The sequence below is a fragment of the Misgurnus anguillicaudatus genome, chromosome 2 (assembly GCF_027580225.2).
Source record: "Misgurnus anguillicaudatus chromosome 2, ASM2758022v2, whole genome shotgun sequence".
Lineage (NCBI taxonomy): Eukaryota > Metazoa > Chordata > Actinopteri > Cypriniformes > Cobitidae > Misgurnus > Misgurnus anguillicaudatus.
In genome coordinates this window covers 13,175,299-13,194,832 of record NC_073338.2, presented here as the reverse complement: position 1 = coordinate 13,194,832, position 19,534 = coordinate 13,175,299, and the positions used below count along the sequence as shown (strand labels likewise).

The 19,534-nt window shown below is 37.0% G+C and overlaps 1 protein-coding gene and 1 long non-coding RNA gene across 2 annotated transcripts in view; one reads left to right on the top strand and one right to left on the bottom strand.

Moving 5' to 3' along the window:
• The window catches only part of scn12aa (sodium channel, voltage gated, type XII, alpha a), a 40,914-nt gene extending 26,828 nt beyond the window's left edge, over window positions 1–14,086 (top strand). Inside the window, exons 13-24 of the mRNA XM_055201442.2 lie at window positions 291–647; window positions 4,098–4,508; window positions 5,388–5,505; window positions 5,589–5,743; window positions 6,037–6,210; window positions 6,296–6,418; window positions 6,512–6,784; window positions 8,183–8,236; window positions 9,359–9,500; window positions 9,586–9,686; window positions 9,825–10,095; window positions 11,580–14,086. Coding sequence (XP_055057417.2) covers window positions 291–647; window positions 4,098–4,508; window positions 5,388–5,505; window positions 5,589–5,743; window positions 6,037–6,210; window positions 6,296–6,418; window positions 6,512–6,784; window positions 8,183–8,236; window positions 9,359–9,500; window positions 9,586–9,686; window positions 9,825–10,095; window positions 11,580–12,817 — 3,417 coding nt within the window. The 3' untranslated portion in view covers window positions 12,818–14,086. The remainder of the gene's footprint in view (window positions 1–290; window positions 648–4,097; window positions 4,509–5,387; window positions 5,506–5,588; window positions 5,744–6,036; window positions 6,211–6,295; window positions 6,419–6,511; window positions 6,785–8,182; window positions 8,237–9,358; window positions 9,501–9,585; window positions 9,687–9,824; window positions 10,096–11,579) is intronic.
• Window positions 5,369–18,308, bottom strand: LOC129441766 (uncharacterized). The gene is made up of 4 exons (XR_008643667.2): window positions 18,198–18,308; window positions 9,348–9,474; window positions 5,587–5,740; window positions 5,369–5,503 (listed from the first exon to the last, which is right to left on the bottom strand). It is a non-coding gene; the product is annotated as an uncharacterized lncRNA (long non-coding RNA).
• Window positions 18,309–19,534: the final 1,226 nt, after the last annotated feature.

The window sequence follows — 19,534 nt, the reverse complement described above, 5'->3', positions numbered from 1 at the left end:
TATGGTTTTATGTAATAAATGTTATTCCTTTTTATTTTATGGTAGCCCACATGTACATAATTTGGCACAGCAAGTAATCCTTTGTCCATTAGTGGGATAAAATATTTTATATTGACATCAGTAACTGGGCTACACTGACTTCATTCTCTACATTAATTGCATTGCAAGCAAAATTCTATGCTGTGATATATTGTATTTTGCTACAAATGTACTGTATATACTTATAGGGTCTATGCAATGACTGATGCCGAGTTCAGCCTGAATGTTTGATGTGTGTTCTCTGTTTTCAGCTGAGAGTTTTTAAATTAGCAAAGTCATGGCCCACCCTCAACACACTGATAAAGATCATTGGTAACTCTGTGGGTGCTTTGGGTAACCTGACTCTGGTCCTGGCCATCATCGTCTTCATCTTCGCTGTGGTGGGCATGCAGCTGTTTGGGAAGAACTATCAGGATTGTGTTTGTAAGATCAGCTATGACTGTACACTCCCCCGCTGGCACATGAAAGACTTTTTCCATTCTTTCCTCATCGTGTTTCGGGTCCTGTGTGGCGAGTGGATCGAGACAATGTGGGACTGCATGGAGGTCGCCGGACAGCCGCTTTGCATCCTGGTCTTCATGTTGGTCATGGTCATAGGAAACCTGGTGGTAGGTGTGAAAGTTTACGTGTTTTTTTGTTATCAAATTGACTAAAAATAACAGGCTTTGTGACATCAGCCACAATGAAAAGTCTTTTTATATTTTAACAAAAGATTATGAAGACTTGATGAAGATATTTTTCTCTTTGGAACAACAATGAAACCAGAAAAATGGTTAATACATGAAAAGGTTTAAAAAACAGCAATAAAAATATATATTCTTAAGCCATTTCCTGGAGCTGCGTATGTAATGGTTCTTTTTCTGCGGGCCTATATCGAGTTTCTACACGAGAGCGCCCTCTGGCTTTTGGGTGTAGTGGATTTCACAGTAATTCATTGACAAGCATAGCAAGCATCATCAGCCGATTTATCAGTGCACCACTAATATAAATGACTTTGAAGTGATTTTTAAGTGAAATATTATTTTGTTTCTCTCTGTTTAAAATTATTATTTTATTTGCTTGGTTTGCTGAACCCACCACAACCTACAACAAACAACTGAAAACACCCTTGTCCCACACTCACTTGACTAAATTGACTAATTATCCTCTTTTATGTTGTTAGCTTCAACACTGCATCAAAATGCATTAAATTGAGGCTGTGAAGGGAGCATAAAATAGTTTTTTGGATAGCAAGTCAGTGACACAACAAAACTTAATAAACAGAATGTACTTGTAACTTCTGCAGATTTCATATTTAACCCCTTATATTTTACCCAGAAATCTCCTGTTGTGTTACCTGGAAATGCGTTTGTGTAACAGGCCTGCACGCTTGTGTTCGAGTACAGTATTATTCAGCCTCATAACATTTTTTGTTTGTGGATGTGTAGATGTGGGTTACATTGAGGATGTTGTATAGGCTTAATTTCATTTATGTGTATGATCTGCATTGTGTTGGATTTATTGATGGTCAATGAACAAAAAAGATGGTGCTGTTACCGGAAGCTATAGTTATTATAGTTTATACAGTTTGAAATATAGATATTTTTCTTTCAATATTGCATTGATTACTCGCAAAAGACCTTATTAATCCCTTGGAGCTGTGTGGATTACTTGTGTGAAAGATGATGCACTTTTGAGGGGTTTAAAGGTAGAAGTTGTTCATTATAAAACTTGAAAGAGCAAGGACATTTACTAGAATAACTCTAAATGTGTTCGTCTGGACATGTGTATCTCGGATTGCTTGAGGGTGAGTTCATCATAGGGGTAATTTTGATATTTGACTGGAGTATCCCTTAACCCTGTTGAATAAAGTCTACCTTTTTGGTGTGTGCTTACTGTATGTTGCAAACTTAGGGGCTTTTTACACCTGGTCACTTCATGTGTTTTCTCTGATCGGATAGCTATGTGATCGTAAAAAGACCAGGTGTAACTGCGAAACGTTTTCGAGACGGATTTAAATCCGATCGCTCAAACCACTTCAGGAGGTGGTCTGGGACGCATTTCAGACAAAACTGTACAAGTGTAAATACATCTGGTTGATGAAACCACATATGTCAGCCTATAACTCCTCCCAAATGCAAACACGTCACCTGGAAGTTAGCCAACAAATAAGCAAACAAACAAAGACGACACTCTCGTTGCTTTATGCAGCGACGACAGCGGGTAAAAAGCTTCCTTGAACCAATAAAAGAGTCCAATGACAAACTCGAATGATATTAAACAAGAAATAAAACTTTGAGAGAGCTTTGTGAACGCTTTTCCCGTCATGGACCTGCAGGTTAAATCATTGCGCTGTCACTCTCCTCCTGCTCTGAACAGCGTGCTCCAGCTCATGCCGAGCAAGGAGACGTGCATCCCCTGCCCAATATACAGTAAAACATACAGTAAGTTCTGCCTTTTGTTGCATAAAATTTGTCTTAAGACTTTTTAAAGGACAAGTTCAGTATTTTACACTTAAAGCCCTGTTTTCAGATTGTTTATGATGAAATAGAACGATGTTGACTGAAATTTCGACAATTTTCGGGTGTTTATTGTTTCACCTCCCACCTCTACAATGGCTCTATAGGTGCACAGAAACAATCCTTCCTAAAATGCATTAAACTTTCGTTTACAAAGACGTGAAACTCAGCGAGTGGTCAGGGGTGTTCACTGATATGCTCACACAAAAATCGCTGCAAAAGATGCTTTCTAACAGCTGTTTTAGCATTCGTTGTAAACTCGTGGACCTATTTTTCCAAACACCTCACACCCGTATATTCTTCCGTTGAGAGCTTGAATAATAGACACTCCAGCCCAGGTGGTGGCGATAATCCACCTTTGCCAATTGCAAGAATACAAACAAAGTTCCCAGCGCGAAGTAATACCGTACCTCATAGCACATCTAATACAAGTCAATGGAGTTGAACAAAAACTACGATAAAACCTGTTGAAAAGCATCTTTTGCAGCGATTTTTGTGTGAGCATATCAGTGAACACCCCTGACCACTCGGTGAGTTTCACGTCTTTGTAAATGAAAGTTAAATGCATTTTAGGAAGGATTGTTCCTGTGCACCTATGCAGCCATTATAGAGGTGGGAGGTGATACAAGAAACACCCGAAAATTCTCGGGCCAGCATCATATGTCCAAATTTCAGTCAAAACCGTTCTATTTCATCATAAACAATCTGAAAACAGGGCTTTAATTGTAAAATACCGAACGTGTCCTTTAAGGCAGAGTAATCAATAGTGTATTTGCATTTTGCGCGGGAGTTGAAGATCGGATTCATATCCGTTTTGCCAAGATGCATTTATGTGGCCAAATGTAAATGGAACAGTTTTAACAAATCAATAAAACTAACAAATCTCCTTTTGTTGTATTACTGGCATTTATTTTTAGTATTTTATTGCTTATTAAGTGATTACATTGATCACAGACTGTGACGTAAAGTTTTTTTATTGGGGAATTATGTTACATATATCATTATATTGAGTGGTAAGTCCTCAAACGCTTCTGTAATTTACACACAGCTCACATAGTGAACAATCCAATATTATCTTTGTATTCACTTCTTTCTCTCATCATAGGTAAGTTTATGACTGTCATTGTGGTTTAGTGTGATTAAATGTGAGAGGGTTCCATGAAAAACATTGCCCACAAAGTGGCTTTTACACCAGACCAGGATAAATGAAACATTGTAACCGGTTGTAACTCTGGGCGTTGTTTCATTATCCTCGCAACATTTGTTATTGTAACTGACGACAAGAGTGACATCAACTACTGTTTGTTATGAGATTACAACATCCAAGTCAGATATAAAGATTTAGTGATTCAGTACATCTCGTAATACATTTCCTAAGGTGCTTAAAAGTTTTTCACAGCGATGCCATAGAAGAACCATTTCAAGTCCTCAAAAAAGTACAATTCACTTATGGAACCATTTGACCCAAAATGGTTCTTTGTTAGCATCATGGAGCACCCTCATTTTAAGAGTGTTTGATCTGAAGTATACTTACTGAAGTTTTTCCTCTTTTCTCTTCAGGTGCTGAATCTGTTTCTAGCTCTGTTACTGAGCTCCTTTAGCTCTGACAACCTGTCAGCACCCGATGAAGACGGAGAAATGAACAATCTCCAGATTGCCATCGCTCGAATCCACTCTGGTGTAACTTGGCTGCTCAATGCCATCAAAAACCTTGTGAACGTAAAACTAACTGGACGCAGACGGAAAGCCACGGATGAACGAGCGTCACTGAAAATCAACCATACGGAATGCAACGGCACTGCGGGTAAGTTTGAGCGGTATGGAGCGAAGTACATCATTCCAGAAGAAAACAGTTACATGACCAATCCCAACCTCACCATCTGCGTGCCCATCGCACCTGGAGAGTCCGATGTGGAATTTCCTGAAGAGGATGAAGAGATTGAAACATCAGAGGATGAAGAACAGAAACCAGTAAGAAGTTTTAAGATTAAATGCTATTTTTACTTTAAAAAATGCACTTGTTGACTTTAACATGCTTGTCTACACTATCAGAAAATTAAGGACAAAAGCTGTCACTGGGACAAAAGGGTCCTTACATGTACTATTTAGGTACAGATATGTATGATATATGAAAGGGTACTGCCCAGGCGACAGCTTCTGTACCTTCTCCATGCATTTGTAGCTATACTGCACATTAACGTTAAATTTACCGCGAGGCCTGAAATGAGGTCAAAAGGTGGCGAGATGATTCAATATGCCATGCATGGCATATAGGGCATGAATCTCAGATGGTGTGGATGTTGGGGGGGATTTATAATCTGATAATCTGCATAGCAGACAAGGTGAACCCACTGGGCACAGCATGTTTGTTATATAAGAGAACACAGCAAAAGAGAGATCCTACCAAGTCTTCAGTAGGACACTTCACTCCTTTAAAGGCTGTTTACACCTGGCATTAACTCTTTCACCTTCAGTGGTTTTAAAAAAACTTGCCAGCCAGCTCCAGCATTTTTTATGATTTACATAAAAGTTTAATGCCTTCCAGAAAATGTTTTTAAAATATATAAACATACAATATATGAAATCTAAGAACAGACCCCCTGCTTTCCAAAAAAAAAAAAAAAATTACTTTTATTATTTACATTTAATTCTACCTTCATATTTTTTTATCACCTCTCAAATATGGGCAGGTTTCTTCAAAAATAATTGAATTTTTGTAAAGGACTTTTGATAGAGATCAGATTCAGAATGATAATCAAAACCATAGTTTTGTACCATAGTTTACCATAGGTACCATAGTTTATCTGACTATCACCTACTCATTGCAAGCTTTGCTGTTTGGTTTACCAGGAAGTGATAAGTCTGTCAGAGGGAAGTACTGTGGACCTAAGGAAGCCAGGGGAGGATGAGGAAGAAGATTCTGAGATAGCAGATGATGCCATGGACCCAGAGGAGTGTTTCCCTGACTGTAAGCAAATAAAGATGCTTAAATGTATGAGCATGGGATATGACCGCACTCCATGGTGCTAAACGATTACTGTACACTTACAGTTTGCCTGCGACGGTGTAAGTGTTGTAATATTAACACAACACAAGGTCTGGGACAGATGTGGTGGAGGTTACGGAAGACCTGCTATCAGATTGTGGAGCACAGCTGGTTTGAGACCTTCATCATCTTCATGATCCTCCTCAGCAGTGGAGCTCTGGTGAGGAACCAGATTGAATCTGATTAATTAATCCATTCATTTACTCCTCAGATCAAAGCTGGTCATAAAGTTCAGCAATGTTTCAAACTGCATTGGGAATTCAAGTGCAAAATCTTCAATAAAGCATTAAATTGGAGTATAAAAGAAAATACCATTGAGAAATGCTAAATGCTTGTTTTAAGAAGTCTTGAATAAATGTTTAAGGATTAAATCAGTTTTCCTTTAAAATAAATTCATAGCTGGTCTGTTTTCTGGTCTGATTCTTATATATTGTCTTGTTCCATCTCCGTCAGGCATTTGAAGACATTTACATAGAGCAGCGTAAGGTTGTGAAGGTGGTGTTGGAATACGCTGACAAGGTCTTCAGCTACGTCTTTGTGCTGGAGATGTTTCTGAAGTGGATCGCTTACGGCTTTAAAAAATATTTCACCAACTACTGGTGCTGGCTGGACTTCCTGATAGTAGACGTAAGTAGAGAAATCTTCTTTCATGCTGATTATTTTCTTTTACCCAACAGGACCAACTTTAAACATTCACTTTTACCTGTCGCAGGTGTCTTTGATAAGCCTGGTGGCTAACTCATTGGGCTACTCTGACTTTGTCGCCATTAAATCTCTGAGGACTCTCAGAGCTCTGAGACCCTTAAGGGCCCTATCTAGATTTGAAGGAATGCGGGTTAGATATTTTTCTCGGTTCAGTTGTCATATTTTCCATGCCAATTTCTACTGGCTTGTATGGTATATAACTTTTATCATGGCTCTTGTCCAGGTTGTGGTAAACGCGCTGATTGGAGCCATCCCATCCATCATGAACGTTCTGCTGGTGTGTCTGATCTTCTGGCTCATATTTAGCATTATGGGCGTTAACCTTTTTGCTGGTAAATTTGGGAAATGCGTCAACAGGACGGGTTACATCCACAGCGTGACCCTGGTCAACAATAAGTCTGATTGCCAAGCCATGAACGACACCCAGTTCTATTGGACCAAAGTAAAGGTTAACTTTGACAATGTGGGTCTTGGTTACCTCTCACTTTTGCAAGTGGTGAGTCACTTTATTTTTAACATTCACCTAACCAGAAAAAGCCTACCATTCATAAGGAAGCACATTTGTTACCCTGTATGTGAAATCCATTCTTATGAGATTAGGAGCATCAAATGTCAAAAAACAGTAAATGACAAAAAATGGTTTTCACAGGCAGGGTCACATTTTTGGTCAAGAATTTTAGTAACTTACATTGTTAAGGGAGCCAAGCAACCACATAGTTCTGAAGAAGCCCAGCTATTCCTTGCAAAGAATTGCTCCAGAAAGAGGTAAAATAAATTTTTTCATAACCATGGTAACAACATCTGAAAAAAGGCCTGGTTTAACAGAATTGATGCCGACTGTTGGTGAGTCACGGCGCTTTGTCATTACAGAAAGAATAAAACTTGTGAGGTAAAAGCATAATTACACCAGACTAAAAGTATTTGCTATATATGTGGCTGAATATAGCATGTAGAAAGAAAGCTTTCCTAGAAGCAGAACATACTCAGACAAAATCCTCTTTTACACTATAAAAAAGCAGCATTTTTTTGTCAATAAATCAATATATGTTTGTATGTTAAAGGAATAGTTTACCAAAAAGTAAAAATTCTGTCACCATTTTCACATTGAACACAAAAGAAGATATACTGATAAATGCTGGTAAGCATACACCTGATTGTAACCATTCACTTGCATAGGAAAGCAAATATTATGGAAATATTGTGATAAATGATGAAGAAGGTTTTTTATAAATTATTGTAAGCACACAGTTGATGGTACACATTGAATTCCACCATATTTGATTTTCCTACTATGGAAGTCAATGGTTACAATCAGCTTTGTGCTTACCATCATTTATCAAAATATCTTCTTTTGTGTTCATCAGAAAAAGAAACAACATAAGGATGACAAAATGACAGAATTTTCATTTACAGGTGAACAATCCGTTTAAGTTTGTAACAGTCAGCCTTACTGTCTGAGTTATAAATATATCAATGGGGTCAGATTTGACTGTGCCTCTTTACCCATTTTCGGTTATCTGTGAGTGCCGACGGCAGGTAGCGCCTACTATTGGCTTCAGAAAAGCTCTTCACAAACCTATGGGTGACGTCACAGACACTACGTCCATGTTTTTACAGTCTATGGATAAAATGGAATAAAATGACTACATGTAAAACCTAAGACTCAAACATACATAAAATCACAAAATTTATATATTGAGCGCTTAAAACATGAGTCTTGTGTGGCAGTGTCACAAGTTAAACAATTTCATAAGTTATGTCAACTTATCACAGGTCAAAACTTTAAATAGTAGGTTGAATTGATTTGCAAAACTAAGTTTAGTTGAAAAATTATTAGTAGTATAATACTTTTAAAATCTTTTATGATTATGTACCAAAATGTTCTGTTTTTTAGGCAACTTTCAAAGGCTGGATGGAAATCATGTATGCAGCCGTAGACTCACGTGGGGTAAGCTATTCAAGAACCAATATTACATAACCAACGACATGCAGATTTCCAAACACAACACCCTGGAGCCTTATTCTAGATGGGCTATTTTGTCAGCAAACTATTCTGGCCGCAAAATATCAAAGAATTTATCTATCACCTAGTCTTAACAACCTTGCAACTAAACACGTGCAAGGTTTCAATTAGGAAAAGTTGCTAAATGTTTTAAAGTTCCCCTGTGGTGAAAATCTAATTTTCATTGTTTTTTATGTCTATGTGTTTTTAAAATGCTTTAAAACAAACGATGTGCAAATTCATTATTCAAAAACCATTGGTGAGTATTTTCTCTATAAAATTAGAGTCACATCGGTTTCATACATCACAAACATGTAACCAATCACAGGTAAACGATACTGGATCAGTAGTTCGAGCCATAGATATTTTGTAGGGATACTGCATTGACTCGGCACTGAAACGATCGCAGCACAGCGCATTTGATAGACTTTCGTAGCGCCCAATACACGGCTCTGGGCATTCGTAAACCATGCCTCAAATGAGAAAATGAGCATGTGGTTCCCAGACCCCGTCTCATTCTCTATGAGACTGGTCTGGTGTTAGCCAGGCTAGTTGAATGTAGCATCTACTTACATATATATCTATGGTCCGAGCTGTGCAACTAAGTAGAGGCGGGGACTAATTCCCATATAGATCCGTGTACATCAAATGAGGCAAGAATGTAGAATTACATTCTGTGTCAGGTAAAACTTTTTTTATATTACTGTGACAGGTAAAACTTTTATTAATGCTATTATGGTGCTCAAAGATGAGTTTTAACTGATAAAGTTATCAGCTACTACAGGGGGACTGATGCCATGAGATAACATTTTAAGTTTTTGAAGAAAATGTTGTTCTTCAAGAAACCATGTATGTGATTAACTCAAAAACCAATACTTTCATTTGACATTCATGATTTAATTTATAGAAATGCATCTAGCCATATACAATGAAAATCTTGATTAGAAGCAGGTGCTTTGTTGAACCCAATGACTGCAAACAAACATCGAGAAACCTTAATTTAAAAGAGTGTATAAGTATGAGAATTAAGTTTTGTGTGTCTTGTCATTGTTGTTACCTGTGTGTCAGGTCGAAGAGCAGCCCGTCAAGGAGATAAACCTCTACATGTACCTCTACTTTGTCATCTTCATCATTTTCGGGTCCTTCTTTACCCTGAATTTATTCATTGGCGTCATCATCGACAACTTCAATCAACAGAAAAGGATGATAGGTGTTTATTTATAAACACATCTCATTATTGTCTACATTCAATGGGTTCATGACAATAACAGCAGCGGCTTGTTCTCTGTGTCAAGGTGGTCAGGACATATTCATGACTGAAGAGCAGAAGAAGTATTACAACGCCATGAAGAAACTCGGGTCGAAAAAGCCGCAGAAGCCAATTCCAAGACCAGTGGTAAAATAAAGAATAAGATAATAAGAATAAGATTCAAAATGAAAGCACACTCATTGCATTACACAAATCAGATCATAAGAAGTCCTGATTATCTGTTTATTTTAAATGATTTTTATAATTATTAATGTTTTTGTCTAGAACATTCTACAAGGCTTCTTCTTTGACTTGGTGTCCAAGCAAGCCTTTGACATCACCATCATGATGCTCATCATACTCAACATGATAACAATGATGGTGGAGACAGATGAGCAGTCTGCCCGCATGGAGTCCATCCTCAACAACATCAACCTGGCCTTCATCGTCATCTTTACCACCGAATGCCTCATCAAGCTCTTCGCCCTTCGCTGCTACTTCTTCACTATCAGTTGGAACATTTTTGACTTTGTGGTTGTCATTCTTTCTATTGTTGGTAAGAGCTGTGCGACAAATTAAAACTGTTGCGGCATGGCTGGTTAGGACAAAAACTCGCCTTAACAGGAATATTCCACTGTCACAAAAAAATCTGATAATTTACGCACCCCCATGTCATCCAAGATGTTTATGTCTTTCTTTGTTAAGTCTAGAAGAAGTTAAGTTTTTTGAGTAAAACATTTCTGGATTTCCATATAGTGGACTTTAGTGGACCTCAACAGTTTACAGTAGAGGTCTTCACGGGTCCACTTAGATCCGAAAACGCGTGGACCAACTTGCGACCCGATTGGGTTCGGGTCTAAAAGTTTCACATGTGCCTCGGACACGGGTCTGGTACAATAATAGCGGGATCGGGTCTCGGGTAATTTAAAATGAGTGTGTTTTTGCCAAACAAGAAGACCCAAACTATCTCGCGTGTGTGCGTCAATGTCCTTTGCAAACCTTTCATCAGTTTGCCAAGAGTGTTTGCAACATTTTGTGGCTGGCGATAAGTTAATTTTCGTTGAGACAGACATGTCAGTCAATTTTAAATGTACATTTTAGCGGTTACCTTGGTGTCGTCGTCAGATAACAACAGATAATAAGTTAGTTGCGAGGCCAGTGTGGTTTCTTCTGTTTGACTGGTGCGTGCGGGCTGCAGCTGTACACATGTTGGTGCCATTTACATTCGGGTCCAGCCAGGTAAAAAAATTGCCACTGGTTTCGATCAGACTCTGGTCTAATTTTCTCGGGTTTGTCTCGGGTCGGGTCTTTCTTTAAAAAAAATATTATTTATGCACGTCGGGTTCGGGTATAAAGTGATTCGGGTCATTTTGGGTCAGGTGCATTTCTTTGGACCCCGAGAAGATCTCTAGTTTACAGTTTTAAAATTGCAGTTTCAGTGCAGCTTCAAAGGGCTCTAAATTATCCCAATCGAGGCATATGGGTCTTATCTAGCCACTTATCTACACAACTTCTCATCTTGCACTAGCCATGTGACCTTACGTATTACATAATCATGACGAAAGGTCACGCATATTACATATGTAAAAATGCACATTTGTGGACCATTATAAACAATAAACTGACACAAAGACTTTAATCAGTGTCATTCCACATACAACAACGTCTGAACGCTCCTCTTTCTCCACACTTGTAAATACTCGAGAGGTAGTTTTATGTCGTGATTACGTAATACGCAAGGTCCCACTGGTGCATCACATGGCTAGTGCAGGACAAGAAGTTGTGGTTTAAAAGTACTTTTTATTGGCGAATGTCCAAATGATTTTGATATCTTATCCGGGAGATAAGTCAATAAATTCGGGTTTCCCATGCGAATGCGCCACATGAACTTCAGATGTATGGGGTAATTTCTAAATCAAGGTCCCCAGATTATACCAATCCAGTGCAAATAGGGCTTTACATGGCTTGTCAAATATGGCCTAATTTTTACTCTGGGATGAACTATTCTTTTAAAATCTGATCTTTGCTCTTTCCTTACAGGAATTGTCCTGGCTGACATAATAGAGAAATACTTTGTGTCTCCAACTCTGTTTCGAGTGATCAGATTGGCGAGAATAGGAAGAGTTCTTAGACTGATAAGAGCAGCCAAAGGAATAAGGACGTTACTTTTTGCCTTAATGATGTCACTTCCGGCACTGTTCAACATCGGCCTCCTTCTCTTCCTGGTCATGTTCATCTACGCCATTTTTGGCATGGCAAATTTTGCCTACGTGAAAAAGCAAGGCGGGATTGACGACATGTTCAACTTTGAAACCTTCGGGAACAGCATGATCTGTCTATTCCAGATCACCACTTCGGCGGGTTGGGATAACCTGCTGGATCCCATTCTGAACAATTCACCAGAAGAATGCAATCCGCAATACGTCAACACTGGAACCCATACTAAGGGCAACTGTGGCAACCCCTCCGTAGGGATCGCTTTCTTCGTTAGCTACATCATCATCTCGTTTTTAATTGTCGTCAACATGTACATCGCCATTATTTTAGAAAACTTCAGCGTGGCCACCGAGGAAAGTACAGAACCTCTAAGTGAAGATGATTTCGAGATGTTTTACGAGGTTTGGGAAAAGTTTGACGTCGAAGCGTCACACTTTATCGAGTACTCCAAACTTTCCTGTTTTGCCGACAGTCTTTCAGAACCTCTGCGGATCGCCAAACCCAACAAAGTCAAGCTCATCCACATGGACTTACCCATGGTGAGCGGGGATAGGATCCACTGCCTGGACATCTTGTTCGCATTCACAAAGCGCGTTCTTGGGGAGACCGGGGAAATGGATGCTCTGAAACAGCAGATGGAGGAAAAGTTCATGATGGCCAACCCATCCAAGATATCCTACGAGCCCATCACCACCACCCTGCGACGCAAACAGGAGGAAATATCAGCAGTTCTGATCCAGCGTGCCTACAGGGGACATCTGGTTAGAAGTCAGATGAAACGGGTGTCTTACCCTTTCAGGCAAATGAATCAGGACACACTTGTAAATAAGCAGAGGGCTCCAGACCAGGACAGGCTCGTAGCCTCTATGATAAAGACACATTATGATCGAAAGAAGGATAAACCTTTAGCCTCTTTGTTCTTGGCCTCTTCTCCACCATCCTATGAAACCGTTACCAGGGCTCCTTGTGATCAGTTTCAGGTGTTCATAGCTGCCTCAAATGATTATTCACCCTGTGAACCTCATACCTCTGGGGAGACTTATGAGGAGACCTTTCTTTAGGACCTCTTTTGTATAACTTTTGTCTTTTGTAGTACACATTGTTATTTTTGGTTCTGTGCAAAGAAATAATCAGGAAAAATTCTATAGCAATGCAAACACAATTTCACTTTTGTCTGCTATATGTGAGCAATATGCAACATTGATAAACTATAGACAAACAAATGGGAATAGATGACATTAATAATATATCAAAATGAGGATGTACAAATTTAATTTTAGGAAATGAATTTACTATAGCTAGGCAATGGCTTTAGATGTGTCGCACATATCAGAGTAATAACAGCAAGCACGGCTCTTATTGTTTCCTAAAGCTTAACAGACCTTGTATATTTAAACCAGGATTACCAAATATAGTTTTGCTGTAAAAATCTGCAGTTTTTCTCAGGATTATGTGCAGAATTAATTTTTAGACTTGACAAAGGTGAATGTGCTTGTTCTAGAAAATGGCACCTGTAAATTAAAAGGGACATATCATGAAAATCCGACATTTCCATGTTTAAGTGCTATAATTGGGTCCCCATTGATTGTATCAACCTAGAAATTGTGAATAAGAACAACCAGTAACTTAGTTTTGGTAAACCATTCTCTGCAAGCATGTGAAAAAAATAGGTTATTGAATTTGGCCCCCCCTCTGATGTCAGAAGGGGATAATAGCGCCCCTTTAAGGTTACATGGTAAAATCGACTGCACTATCCAACCCCCACTATCCAGATCAGCTCATTTACATATTAAAGGACACACCCAAAAATTGCACATTTTAGCTCACACCTACAAAGTGGCAAATTATATACATGGTATTTTGAGCTAGAACTTCGCATACGTATTCTGGAGACACCAAAGATTTATTTCACATCTGAAAAAAGCCTTGTGAAATGTCCCCTTTAAAGTCACCAGAAGTGAGTATGCACAATATAATGCAAAGAATAGAGAAGCTATAAGAAGCAAAAAGAAGGGATGCATATTTTATTACCAGTACTTATCACTAATCTGTTTATTTATCAGGAATATACATTTTATATTGTGAATTAAATACATTTGCATTGCCAATAAAAAGAAAAGTGAAGAATATTTATCAATTTCTGTGTTCAGATATTCTCCTGCTTTTTATACCGTAAGAAACAAAGCTATCATTTGCACTTTATGAAGCACTTAAAATGCAATAATTGTCCCTGTTATTAGCTGGGTTTCAATCACCCTCAATTTTATGCACATGTTGATGTATCGCATAAAAAATGAGTGATGGAAATGACGAATTTTAAATAAAAATCTCTTATTTTGCAAAAAAGTTTTTAATAGGGATGCTCCGATTGATCGGTATCGGTATTAAATGACTCGATCGGTACTCTCTAAATTTGCCGATCTCATGAACCAATCTTTCTGTTTACTTTTGTCATCATAGGGCTCCTGAATGCGACTGCAATTAGAGACCATTTTTATAACCGTTGCTCATGTGTGACATGCAGATTTGGAATTCTCTCTTTGCCTTTACAGAATATAATGACTTTACATAATCAACTGTATTGTTTTTATTACCTTAGAATGAGCCGTTTTTATCTACATACACCGCGGTTCCCATAGATATGTATAAAGGCTAGATGTCTCGCCCGCGCTGCTGGCCAATTGAGTGGAACGTCCGCATTTGGCGGCCATCTTACCACAGGGCGCTCGCTCACTTGTAGCATTTTTAATGGAGTGTACTGTTAAATGACCAAAACTTGCTCAATTTTCTTCCGATTTTTGGTTTGGTTTGTTATAAAGGTCATGTTTCTACAGTAGCCCCAACTGGTCAATCTGCTCTACAGAGCGCGTTTTGTCACTACGTTGTCTCAGATGATGAAATGTTTTCGAAAAGGAGGGGTAAACGGTGGATTAAGCCATTGGTTGCAATTCACAGTCTCACCACTAGATGCTGCTTAAAGTCTCACACTGCACCTTTAAATCACTCAAACCAAAAAAATTATTTGAATAGAAAATATTTCCATAATCCAAATAAACATGCATATGAAGACACTCTAACCCACAGCTTTTTTTCGACATATTTTCTATTAAGTGTAAACTTGGATGTTAGGGCTAGTTGCTGACTACTGGTGAACAAATATTGTATTATGACCCTGCAAAGTTATTATATTTAGTGGTACATCATACAGATGGTACCTGGGAAAACTATTCAAAGCTAACAGACACAGAGTAGATATCTGTCAAAAGATTAATCGCGATTAATCGCATACAAAATAAAAGTATGTGTTTGCATAATATATTTGTGTGTATAATTGTTATGCACATATAATACACACATAAATGTATAAATAAGAAAAATTGTTATTTATGTATTTCCCCTCCTCAAAACGATCTCTCTTCACTTCCAGTCATAAGTATGGCAGGTGGGCGGGGTCCGGGAGAAGATCGCAGCGATTAGCGATTAGCAACACGACCCAGCTTCAAACGATCCAATCAGATCTTGATGGACAAATTCAAATCCAGCCCTGCCTTATTTCATCTCAAAAGCCGTTTCATTCGGATATACGTCACAACGGGGAAAATAGGGCCATCGCTACTTCCGTTTCGTGCCGACTTTAAATACATACATGCGTGTGTGTATTTACATATACAAAATAATTACACACAGTGCACACACATATATTATGCAAAAACAAACATTTATTTTGTATTCGATTAATCGTGATTAATCTTTTGACAGCCGTGATATTTACTTTATTGTATTTTCTTTTACATTAAAGTACATTTATCTAAATCAAAGGGCAACAAAAGGGAAGATGGGTCAACAAAGACTGGGCATTAATACTCGACAACATGACAGCTTATCAGATATTTGACTTTGTGAACAGCAGGCATAGATTTAAGTTCTCTTGGTTAGGGAGCCAATTTGGCTACGTCCCCGGAGAGCTTGCCCTTTCTCCAGTCCAGGGTGAGGGTGTGCAAATCCTTCACAGACCAGCTGGACCTCCAGGATAATCCCAGAGTAAAATAATCACTTGTTTTAATTAAATACAAATGTACTCATAGGTTAACTCTCTCTTCTGCAAATGCGGACACACCATAAAACAGCGATCTTTTAGAAGCACATGTGCCTTTTATGTTGACAAGATAAAACTGAATTATTTCGCTATGTAAATTTAAGTAAAATCAAAAAATGTTTTGTGCCATTTTGTAAAAATTCCTATTTTGGGATATTATAAGCTGGGGGAATGGCTGCTATCATTTCTTATAAAGTTTAGTTTTTTTTTTAAGTTTCATTTAGTTTTAACAGATGCTTTTACTTTAATTCTTAGCCTCCAGATCAAAAACATCAACTTTAATGAATGTGCCTACACGAGTAATGGATCTGATGTTTAAAAAGGAACATGTGGCTGGGATTACGCTTTACCAAAGTAACTCATTATCGAAGATTAAATTGCACTATAATAAATTACATCAATAAAACACATACATGCTTCTGAGGTCTAAAAAAATAATTAAACCTAAAAAAGGTTGTAGAGAAAATAAAAGAAATTGCTTGTGTTTCTGAATGCAGGCAATGAGTAAATAAATGAGTGCCATGGCTGTGCATGCTGACAAAGTTTATGTGTTCACTTCCAGGATTTAAGGATGTGAACGTTCTTAATCAGGATGTGTGTGTATGCGTGCTGCTTACTGTGACTCTGTGCTAAAGATGAAAACGTTTGATTGGTTTGGACTTTTGATTAAGTGCTCAAAATAGACTTCAATCTTTAATAACATCATCTATAAACTACTTGTCTATGATATATTTTGAGTTTAAGTAGATTTTTAATCATTGCGATTAATTGCTAAATAATATATTTCTTGTTTTTAAACTTATTTGTAATTAATTAATTGCTTAATTAACTAACCAACACTATCCCTAATTTTTATTAATTTGTTCAACCACATTCATACATTTTTGTACGACCTGCTTTTGCCCCTGTGACGTTGGGGTTAGGGCTGGGGTTTGTATTTTTTTTTTTCAAAGCAATTACAGTCATTCAAAAATGAAAGATACTAGGTAAAGATTGTTGGAAGGGGGTTAAAAGCCTCAAAATGCTGACAAAAGCTTTCAAATGTATTAATGAACTAATAAACTAATGAACATTCAGTGTGATTTTGACCTTTGACCTCCAAACAACAAATCCTTGCAAATGTCGTTTACAGACAGCTCACAGTATGGCTCAGGAGGTATATTGCATTAGCAGGGCAAAATGTCACAACCAGTGAAATTTTACATTTAATGTTTCATTTAATGCCATTTTGATTGAAATCCTTTGATGGGCTTATAAAGCTGTGAATATTTATTATAAAATGTTATAATTAATAAATGTTAGAATTTCAAGTGTTTCATAATGATACAATAACTGAAAATTACAGTGGCAAGTATAATTTGAAATGCAAAAGTCAATAAATACAGCACTGCCCCGCGAAACAAAAACTAAATAAATATTTGATCATATAAGAATCCTTTATAAACACTGCGAAATGCAACTGAATGACGTTTTATGCTGTATGAGTGATTTATGTTCAAACTTAAAGGGAACATATCACGAAAATCTGACTTTTACCATGTTTAAGTGCTATAAAATCAACCAAAATGTGGTTTAAACTTAGTTTTGGTAAACCATTCTCTGCAAGCATGTAAAAATAAAATTTGTATCCTTTTGATGTCAGAAGGGGATAATACCGCCCCTTAATCAGCACTATGCAACCACTGCACTGCCATTTAGTGCAGAAATCAACTCATTTGCATTTTAAAGGACACACCCAAAAACAGCACATTTTTGCTCACACATACGAAGTGGCAATTTTTAACATGTTATAATAAATTATCTATATGGTATTTTGAGGTAGAACTTTACATATGTACTCTGGGGACACAAAATATTTTTGACATCTTAAAAAAAGTCTTATGAGATGTCCCCTTTAAGTTATGTGTTGGTGCAGTTTTTTAAATGCCTACATGAACAAACACTGTAGTACACTTTAGCATTTACTATAGCAAATTGTAGTAGTATATTTGTTAATGTATAGCATACTATTGTTTTCTGTAGTATTAACTATATTGAATTTATAAACTCACATAGCATACTTTAATATTTTTCTTTACCATGTGCGTGTCGATATTGAGAAACTTAGGCTGTTTATTCCCAAAAGTTTGGCTGATTTTAAATGTATTACTGATAAAAGTCTGTCAACTTCTAAATGTTAAATAGAAAATACCTTTAAAAACATTGAGCAAACGCCAGAAACTCTTGCTTTGATTTCATGACGTCTTTGAAGTTCACACAGTGAACCATTAACGCAGTTTGTTAACAGGTGTGAGGATTTCAGTCCTTTAGGCACACATTTCTGACGTGTTATTCGACATACTTACAGCAGAGAGACTCAGAGAGATGAGTGAATATGAAACATTTGTGCTGTGTCCTCTTATGTTCAGCCTGTAACCTTTCAGTCAACATCTGTTACTTCCTGTCCTTGAGTCAAGTGTGCACGCGCGTCATGATCACAAAACTGCCCCCTTGTGTCCTATGGAGTAACAACAACTGAACACCCACATGAAAAAGTACTGTAGTATTATTATACTTCACTATTTATTGTAAAAAAATGTAGTCTACTGTAGCATATTATGGTAATTACTACACGTTGTTAATCCATATAAAATCTATAGTATTATGTACTTTCCATAGTAAACACTATAGTATCTAGGAATTTTACTTTAGTTTATTATAAATGCTATAATGTATCATATATAATATATTAAAAAGTACACTAAAGTATGTACTAAAGTATACTTCAGTTTTTTATGTGGGTTAAAACTAACCATTATATGGGGGAGTTTACATTAATCCAGTACTAGGCCTTAGTTAGGCTATATTAGGACAATTTAGTAGTTTATACAAACAAACCTTACAAAAAAAACAATACTGTGTGCATCTCGGGACAAAACAATGCCACTGATATATTTTAAGATGTCAGTGCAAGCCCCTATATAATGCAAAAGAAGGATTAAATGAATATTTCTCCTTAAAATACAAACATTTAAATAATTTACATTATATTGACTATGAGAAACATAGAGCTGTATAATTTACATTATCTGTAACACATTAACCAACAAATTATTATTGTTTCTTTTTTTAGTATAGCCCCATTAAACACATAAAAAATACTATAGTATACTTTAACATTTACTACAGCTAACATTAGTAACACTTCTAGATAAAATTGTGTTTTTTAACCATATCATAGTAAATATTAAAATATACTATAGTATTTCCTAAAGTTTATCAATTCACTCTAAAACTACACAATACTATAGTTTACATGATATATAATAGGCTATACTTAGTTTACTATAGTAAATACCACTACAGTATTTAGTTTCTGGTTTTAGCCAAAAATCATTTTTATTGAATTGTGTGTCCTATTATTGGTTACTTTAAGATTCTTAAGATTAAAACCCTAAATCTTTTGCCAGACAAGACTTTGGCAAACATTACAACAACTGCAAACTTGAAATTAAACTTTTACTGTGGAAATGCAGGTCTGTAGCCGTTTATCAGGTGATAAATATCATTGCTGCTTAGCTAAAATGCTGAAAATGTTACTGTTGAAGTCAACAAAATCATGAAATAAATTTAATATGAATGTGTAATTCTGAATATAATGTGGGTTTATTCTACAGTATAATTTAAAACTAATTTTGGATTT